At 42.3% G+C, this 9979-nt stretch overlaps 1 protein-coding gene across 1 annotated transcript; it reads left to right on the top strand.

Annotated features, from left to right (window-relative positions):
• The first annotated feature begins 1712 nt into the window (after positions 1 to 1712).
• Positions 1713 to 9931, top strand: zgc:110843 (CDGSH iron-sulfur domain-containing protein). The gene is made up of 3 exons (XM_029724648.1): positions 1713 to 1894; positions 8837 to 9033; positions 9308 to 9931. The coding sequence occupies exons 1-3, from the start codon at positions 1801 to 1803 to the stop codon at positions 9395 to 9397; spliced, it is 381 nt and encodes a 126-aa protein (XP_029580508.1). The 5' UTR covers positions 1713 to 1800; the 3' UTR covers positions 9398 to 9931.
• The last annotated feature ends 48 nt before the right edge of the window (positions 9932 to 9979 follow it).

The raw sequence follows: 9979 nt of genomic DNA, 5'->3' as shown, positions 1-9979 counted from the left end.
TCCAGCCTCTCTCAGCCTATTGTGGACAGTCTGAGCACTGATGGAAGGATTGTGTGTTCCTGGTGTAACTCGGGCAGTTGTTGTTGCCATCCTGTACCTGTCCCGCAGGTGTGATGTTCGAATGTACCGATCCTGTGCAGGTGTTGTTACACGTGGTCTGCCACTGAGAGGACGATCAGCTCTCCGTCCTGTCTCCCTGTTGCACTGTTTTAGGCGTCTCACAGAACAGACATTGCAATTTATTTCCCTGGCCACATCTACAGTCCTCATGCCTACTTGCAGCATGCCTAAGGCACGTCCACGCGGATGAGCCGGGACCCTTGGCATCTTTCTTTTTGTGTTTTTCAGAGTCAGTAGAAAGGCGTCTTTAGTGTCCTAAGTTTTCATAACTGTGACCTTAATTGCCTACCATCTGTAAGCTGTTAGTGTCTTAACGACCATTCCACAGGTGCATGTTCATTAATTGTTTATGGTTCATTGAAACAAAACATCCACATCAAATGAAATATTTTTCTTGATCAAATAACATGGGAAATAACTTTTTGTGCAGTATTAATTTACCATAATTTCAAACCACAACGTCAATGTACATTAATGTATTGTCCATAGGCTGGTCATACCTTTGTACCTGTTGACTTTCCATCACCATGAAGAATAACAATGCACAATACAGTAATTGAGTTAATTGCGACATCAAATGGTTTGTGATGTGGCTCAGTTGGTAGAGCATGGTGTTTGCAATGCTAGGGTTGTGGTTTCAATTCTCACGGGGGACCAGTGGCAGTTCTAGATCATTTCAACTGGGGGGGCCAAGCTGGGGCCAGTTGTACTGTTAGAGGGGCCAGTTACATTAGACGTTATTGTTGTCGTATCGTTTTTTTTCACTGCATTCATTCATTAGCAGGCAAAAGACCATGTTCATAATCATTAGTGTTCCGCATTGCCACGGGCAAAAATTTGTTATGTCAAAATTATTTCATACTTCACATTTAGGGGGACCACAAGGGGGTCCAAAATTGTTGTCACAGGGGCACTGGCATCCCCTGCGGGGGACCAGTACGAAAAAGTATGCTCTGGATAAGAACATACACCCGTACAAAAATGTAAAAGGAATGAATAGACCATTTCAGTTTTCACATAGAAATAAATTGCATTTGCAAAGTATTTCAAGAAACTTGAAAGCATATCAAGCAAGTATTTTTATATTCCACAAGTATTATCAAAATTACTGTTTTGTACAGATAATTGTTAGGCTCCAGTCACAAACGCTGGTAAACACTCAAATATATTTAGTAAATAAAATAAATCACAAAAGTAGGCCTTTACTAATGCTGCATTATGGGACCGATATATATATATATATATATAGCGCGAGCAACAACCAAAAATTCTGCATACAGATATATTTGACAAACAATTTTGGATTAAATTATATATCTCTTATGCACGGGAATACTGTGGAACAGATTTCCAAAATTAAAATCACATGTAGCTTATTTGTGTATAACCGTGTATAACCGTATTTTGTGTCCAACAATGAAGATTATTAAATATGTTTATTTGCTCAGAAAAGTTGAGGCCAAAATACATGGGCCGCGGGCGGTCAGTTGGCGAACCCTGACCTACAGTTTATTTGTAACCATTTTGATAATGGGATTGATTGGCTGGTCCTATTGGTCATCACACCAATGACGTCGTTCAGTCTGGGCTGGTACAGTCGGTCAGAAAGGACAGGGTTCAGATTTATTCTGATTGACCTTGGTGCGCAAGACCATAACATAACACCGACCAACCGACAGGATGGCAACCCAAGGTTTACCGTTACCTCCAATTCCATCGTTGCCAATGTCAACCCCAGTAGTAATCGAGAGTCATGGATTCCAGATATCTAAAGGTAAAGCAATTGCTTTTATAGTTCTCTAAGTCAACGGCCGCCTAAGTGAACTTTATGAATACACCCTGTGAATAGTCTGTCTATTAATAATGAACAGTTGATCTACTCAAAACACTCGCCATATTTAGGCACAAGTTATGTAGCCTAAATATAAGGACATTTACCTTGTTTGAACTACAATCATTAGCCCACTGCACCCAATGATACTTGAAAGCAACCATTTGAGAGAAGCCACAGTGAAGGACAGTGGACATTTACCAATCAATGTAACCAGGTTAGGACAACCTTACCACCAGTCAGCCCAGTGCACCTCGCTAGTCTGTCAGGTGGTTTGTGTTTGGCCATTACTTCGGCAGCTAAGCCGCTGTAGCCTGTACTCAACAGTTCTTGCTCTCCAAATCCTTGACAAACTCGATTGTTTTCATAGGCCTACTTATGTAAATAAATGTGTCTCTATGCTATCTGCCATTTTGTTGACCATAGCACAGTTGTAGATTCCAACCAGTAAATCGCCTTTCTCTGTTTACGTGCGTGCGCAGAGCTCCAGAAGGCATGTTGGCCCAGCAGTGCCGCGATATCAGATTTCATAGCGGGTTAAGGGCCAGGCGATGTATTGGGGGCAGTTGTGGCAGTCGGTCGTGCTAGAGAAGTATTGTTACGTTTAAAACAATGTCTAAGATGTCCATTCTAATCGCCATGGCAATGTAGACCAACCATAGTAGGATCATCTTTTCACATCTTAAAATAAGAAGAGGCGTTTAGTCTAGCCACATGAATTGTGTTGTAATACACTAATAGCCTACGTGCGCATATTTTCATGGATTAAAAACAGCACAGAGAATAGGCCTTTTACCGTAGACCTGTCCCATTGGTCTAGTATGCTTCCATAATAGCGTTTCAAAAAAAGGAACTTGAGTAATAGTGTTGTTTATAGACCTTTATTACAAGGTGAAAATCCTTTCTGCATACTTTAAAACTTTAATTAAACGCAGTCTCAAATAGCTGCCTGTCTCTTTTAATAGCCGGGCAAGGGAACACATTCATTTAAGCAAACAGTGGCGCAAATGCACACATTGATTTCAGCAAATAAACACGTTTCAAATAAATGTGAGGTCTAAATAAATTATTTACGAGGTTACCATGAATTGTTTAAGAGGTTTAATGTTTGATTTGTTACATTGCCATAATTTTTTAAACAATTATTTAATCATCCGTTTTTATCGCCAGTAAGGCCTGTAAGAAACTGCTAGGCATTGGCTGCATACCAAGGGACTAGGGTTCCTGTCTAGAAGCACGGTTTCCACAGCTCGATTTTTTGATCCCCATCACTCACAGCATAAGATATAAACATTTTACACTGAACAAAAATATAAACGGAAGATGTAAAGTGTTCTTCTGAAATAAAAATCCCCCCAAAATGTCATGCACAAAAAGCTTATTTCTCTCAAATGTTGTGCTCAAATGTGTTTACATCCCTGTTAGTGAGCATTTTCCCTTTGCCAAGATAATCCATCCCCCTGTCAGGTGTGGCATATTAAGAAGCTGATTAAACAGCATGATCATTACACAGGTGCACCTTGTGCAGGGACAATTAAAGGCCACTCTAAAATGTGGATACAACACAATGGCACAGATGTCTCAAGTTTTAAGGGAGCATGCAATTGGCATGCTGACTGCAGGAATGTCCACCAGAGCTGTTACCAGAGAATTGAATGTTAATTTCTCTACCATAACCCGCCTCCAACGTTATTTTAGAGAATTTGCCAGTACATCCAACAGGGCTCACAACTACAGACCACGTGTATGGCGTCGTGTGGGTAAGCGGTTTGCTGATGTCAACGTTGTGAACAGAGTGGCCCAAAATGGTGGTGGGGTTATGGTATGGGCAGGCATAAGCTACGGACAACAAATACAATGGCATTTTATTTACAGCAATTTGAATGCACAGAGATACCGAGACGAGATCCTGAGGCCCATTGTTGTGTCCCTCATCTGCCATGTTGGCCCACCTCATGTTTCAGCATGATAATTACCTTGAAAACAACAGGCGAAAATCTTCGACACAGTCTAAAGTTCTTATTTTACCTCAGTGCTGGTAACAGCTGAGAACTGCTAGCTAACAGGCAGGCACAAAAACAGTCAACAACTTTGGGAGTACAGACCCCCAGAAATTGACTGATCGCCCTCTAGTGGCAAAAGTCAGAACTGCCGAAAATGCACAGTCAAAGAGGAGAATAACTATTCTGTCAGTTACCACGTTTCCATCGACAGTTTTTATGAGTAAAGCCATACCATATTAAAAAAATGACCGCTCTGATGGAAACAGGACATTTTGGTACAATTATGTAAATGCCGACAGATCATTTGTTCATTCGACATGGTGGGTTCTATTTGTGTTTTTAAAATGAATTATGCGAGCAATGATGATGGAAACACCTTTATATCGAAGTAAACTTGAAGTCAGGCGATGACATGGTGTGTGGTCCTCCCACTACGACTCGGGAAACCATGCAGTTTAAATTACACTCCAGATGAAATAAGTTCTGATGAACTTCCCAGGGTGGTGAGAGTGCATGGTATGAGCTTGATGATGCTCCTTTCCAATACATTTCCAGGGTCTTATTCTGGTGACATGATGATCAATGCTTGACTGCCGTTTTGACAAATAAAAACATTCTCACTCTTATCTATAATCTCATCATGTAGTCTAGCCTACTTGCACTGTATCTGTGAGCTGTTGGCTAGAGCGCATGTGCCATGACCAGAGTAGGGACATTTGCTATTTAACGCTATCCATAGAGTTGAAAATGCGATGGAAACATTAGATTTTTATTCAGTACATGAAAACTTAATAGAACCTTTCTCTAATAAGTGCCTGTTGTGTTCAGTAATTTCAGCAAATAAAAGCCTGGGCTATTAATTGAAGTTTCACAGTAAATATGCATTTTCTGACTTTTGGTCTGTACATTGTAAAACATTTCATGTAAAATGTACAGTAATTTACTGGCAGCAATTGGCCAGTACAGCTACTGTAATCCATTTCACACTAGTACATTTTTTGGTACCAACATTTTTACTGTAATCTAATTTACAAGTAAAAGGTTTCTTTAACCGTTACTGAAAATGTTGTAGTTAATAATGTTCACGGTTACTTGATGCCAGAGCAATGAAACACTGTAAAAGTTCATTTTAAACTGCAAGGAAATGTTCTATATATATATATTTTAATTACAAGGGATTATAGCAAGCAGGTTGGCTGTAGGTATTTGCATATAACAGCATATTCATGAAAACTAGGTGTTTTACATCACTTGCACTTCTAGAGGCCTAACCAAAGGCTTCCAAACTGGCTATGATTACGGGGCAACACAGATCAAATGGACATGGGTAAATATTAAAACATTAAAAGGTTAAAGACATGACACCACTCTGATTTGATCCCTATATACATTTAATTGTTAGGGAACTACTACCACATATCACTTAAATTGGTACAGCACTCTCACTAATGGGTGCAATAAATATAGCCACTTAAGGCACTTAAGGCACACATTAATATACACTATATATATATATGTGTGTACAAATTAGTGGTCTCGGCTATTTCAGCCACACCCATTGCTGACAGGTGTATAAAATCGAGCACACAGCCATGCAATCTTCATAGACAAACATTGGCAGTAGAATGGCCTTACAGAAGAGCTCAGTGACTTTCAATGTGGCACCATCACAGGATGCCACCTTTCCAAAAAGTCAGTTCATCAAATTTCTGCCCTGCTAGAGCTGCCCCGGTCAACTGTAAGTGCTGTTATTATGAAGTGGAAACATCTAGGAGCAACAACGGCTCAGCTGCGAAGTGGTAGGCCATACAAGCTCACAGAACGGGACCGCCGAGTACTGAAGTGCGTAGCGCCTTTCCTTGGTTACAACACTCAATACCGAGTTCCAAACTGCCTCTGGAAGTAACTTCAACACAATAACTGTTTGTCAGGAACTTCATGAAATGGGTTTCCATGGCCGAGCAGCCACACATAAACCTAAGTTCACCATGCACAATGCCAAGCGTCGGCTGGGAGTGGTGTTATGCTCGCCGCCTGGACCAGTGGAAACGCTTTCTCTGGAGTGATGAATTACACTTTACCATCTGGCAGTCTGACGGACGGTTTTTTGAGATCGGTGTGGAAGAACTTGACTGGCCTGCACAGAGCCCTGACCTCAACCCTGACCTCACCTTTGGGATGAATGGGAACACTGACTGTGAGCCAGGCCTAATAGCCCAACATCAGTGCCTGACCTCACTAAAGCTCTTGTGTCAGAATGGAAGCAAATTAAATGGCTACCCAGACTATATGCATTGCCCCCCCCCCTTCTTTGCTGCTGCTACTCTCTGTTATTGTCTACGCATAGTCACTTTAATAACTCTACCTACATGTACATATTACCTCAATTACCTCGACACCGGTGCCCCCACACATTGACTCTGTACCGGTACCCCCTGTATATAGCCCCGCTATTATTATTTACTGCTGCTCTTTAATTATTTGTTATACTTATCTCTTACTTTTTTGGGGGTGTTTTCTTAAAACTGCATTGTTGGTTAAGGGCTTGTAAGTAAGCATTTTACTGTAAGGTCTACACCTGTTGTATTCGGCACATGTGACAAATATGATTTGATTTGATTTGAAATCCCTGCAGCAATGTTCCAACATCTAATGGAAAGCCTTCCCAGAAGAATGGAGGCTGTTATAGCAGCAAAGTGGGGACCAACTCCATATTAATGTCCATGATTTTGGAATGAGATGTTCGGCGAGCAGGTGTCGACATACAATACCCGTAAAAAGTTTGGACACACCTACTCATTCAAGGATTTTTTTTTTTTTACTATTATCTACATTGTAGAATAATAGTGAAGACATCAAAACTATGAAATAACACATATGGACACCAAAGAACTTGAAACTCTCGACCTGCTCCACTTTAGTCCCGTCGATGTTAATGGTGGCCTGTTCGGCCCTCCTTTTCCTATAGTTTACGATCAGCTCCTTTGTCTTTCTCACATTGAGAGAGAGGTTGTTGTCCTGGCACCACACTGCCAGGTTTCTGACCTCCTCCCTATAGGCTGTCTCATCGTTGTCGGTGATCAGGCCGACCACCGTTGTGTCGTCAGCAAACTTAATGATGGTGGTGGAGTCATGCTTGGCCACACAGTCGTGGGTGAAAAGGGAGTACAGGATGGGACTAAGCACGCACCCCTGAAGGGCCGCAGTGTTGAGGATCAGTGTGGCGGATGTGTTGTTGCCTACCCTCACCACCTGGGTGCGGCCTGTCAGGAAGTCCAGGATCCAGTTTCAGTGGGAGGGGTTTAGTCCCAGGGTCCTTAGCTTAGTGATGAACTTTGTGGGGAATATGGTTTTGAACGCTGAACTGTAGTCAATGAACAGCATTCTCACATAGGTGTTCCTTTTGTCCAGGTTGGAAAGGGCAGTAGGGAGTGCAATAGAGATTGCATCATGTGTGGATCTGTTGGGGCGGTATGCAAATTGGAGTAGGTCTAGGGTTTCTGGCATGATGGTGTTGATGTAAGCCATGACCAGCCTTTCAAAGCACTTCATGGCTACCGATGTGAGTGCTACGGGGCGGTAATCATTTACCGCCCCGTAGCGGTAATCACCTTCGCCATCTTGGGCACAGGGACTATGGTGGTCTGTTTGAAACATGTAGGTATTACAGACTCGGACAGGGAGAGGTTGAAAATGTCAGTGAAGACACTTGCCAGTTGGTCTGCGCATGCTTTGAGTACACGTCCTGGTAATCCATCTGACCCCGCGGCTCTTGCTCACATTGGCTACGGAGGGCGTGATCACACAGTCGTCCGGAACAGCTGGTGCTCTCATGCATGCTTCAGTGTTTCTTGCCTCAAAGCTAGCATAAAAGGCATTTCGCTTGTCTGGTTGGCTCGCGTCACTGGGCAGCTCGCGGCTGGCTTTTTCTTTGTAGTCCATAATAGTTTCCAAGCCCTGCCACGTCCGACGAGCATCAGAGCCGGTGTTGTATGATTCAATCTAGTCCTGTATTGATGTTTTGCCTGTTTGATGGTTCGTCTGAGTGCATAGCGGGATTTCTTATAAGCTTCCGGATTAGTGTCCCACTCCTTGAAAGCGGAAGCTCTAGCCATTAGCTCGGTGCGGATGCTGCCTGTAATCCATGGCTTCTTGTTGGGAAATGTACGTACAGTTACTGTGGGGACGACATCGTTGATGCACTTATTGATGAAGCCGGTGATTGAGGTGGTATACTCCTCAATGCCATTGGATGAATCCCGGAACATATTCCAGTCTGTGCTAGCAAAACAGTCCTGTAGCGTAGCATCCGCATCATCTGACCACTTCTGTATTGAGCGAGTCACTGGTACATCCTGCTTTAGTTTTTGATTGTAAGCAGGAATCAGGAGGATAGAATTATGGTCAGATTTGCTAAATGGCCATTATGTTACTGTAGATTTTTAGAACAATGTTTGTAGAATTCCTAAAATACAGTATATTACTGTATTACGTGGGGGTACTGCATTCTCACTCACAGGTGCAACAAATATAGGCTCTTACAAGGCATGCTTAAAATACGTTTCAGAGCCAGAGACTCTTTCCCCGCCCACAAACATTTTCCCACAATGCACCATAATTAATACTGTAAAACACATTTATGGTATTTCACTGTGCATTCTACTGTGTGTTACTGTTGAAATTACAGAAAGGTCTTACAGTGTGCTGTAAAACAATATGTGGTATTTTACTGTGCATTCTATGGTAAACTACTACATTCCATTAAACAGTTTCATACTGTTGATTAATACAGTAAATTACTGATAAAATTACAAAAACTGCTAACAGTGTACATGTGCATTCTCTCTGTTTATGTATGCCTGAATGTGTTCTTGAATTTCAGACCAGCTGACTGTCCTAGTGCCAGTGGCTGTGGCGGCTACTGTAGGTGGCTTCCTGGTGAGCCGGTACTTCACTGGGCGTAAGAAAAGCCAGGTCAACACCTGTGTGTGTAAGGACAGTGCCAAGGTGGTGCACAGCTTCGACATAGAAGACATTGGCAGCAAGGCCGTCTACTGCCGCTGCTGGAGGTCCAAGAAGGTGGGCACTTCTTCCTTTATTTGCCTTGAGACTTGGCTGTAGACTCCTATGGTCCCTGGTGCCATAGTTGGATGCCATAGCAGTCTATAGTCATGTCTCAGGGCAAATTATTCACTATCATTATCAACTATAATTTGCTACTTTGGCCGTTTTGCGATGTGTAGTTTGTTATGGGATTTTTAAGGAGATGGCTGGTGAGATTATACCTTATGTTATTTACTTCTTTGTGTAAATTTCCCCTTTGGGTATCGAAGTTTTTTCAATTTCCCCACAGTTCCCCTACTGTGATGGTTCCCATACCAAGCACAACGAGATCACTGGGGACAACGTGGGTCCTCTCATCATTAAGAAGAAGGATGCTTAGCCAACCTCCCTTTCCCCGTCTCGCCCCTCCTATCAAATCATCATTCAACACCATTCAGTCACATGCCACATACACCAGAGTCAAACCATCACTCGCCATATCCATCCAGAGGTCGTACAGATGAGCTGAATCATGGCAGGGTCCAACCACGTAGAGCAGCACTCCTGCTCAGACCGCCTTCATACAACCCACAGTCAAAACCCCAAAGAAATGTTACATGATATGATTTGTGTCTTAGAAGCTCGTGTAATTAATGTTATTGAGCCATTGGTCTTAATGGTCTTAACTACGAGATGAATAATACATGACTGAGAGTGGGGAAGGTGCTACCCTTTATTTCTACATTTTCTGACACAAGAGGGCACTTTCATTTCCCCTCTAAGACTATTGTCTATTCCCGTGTTCAAAGTACAACCTTAAGGAATATATATTGTTAATGTCCAAATGAGAAACATGTTCTAGTGAATATGACTGACTTGATGGTGATGTATTTTGACCCGTATATTGTGAATAAAAGTTTTGTTAAAGTGGTCAGACTTGTGTGTCTACTGTCATTCCTTTCCTGAGACGTATAAGACCGAG

This window comes from Salmo trutta, chromosome 3 (assembly GCF_901001165.1).
Source record: "Salmo trutta chromosome 3, fSalTru1.1, whole genome shotgun sequence".
NCBI classification, from domain to species: Eukaryota; Metazoa; Chordata; class Actinopteri; order Salmoniformes; family Salmonidae; genus Salmo; species Salmo trutta.
This window is presented reverse-complemented; position numbering and strand designations above follow the sequence as displayed.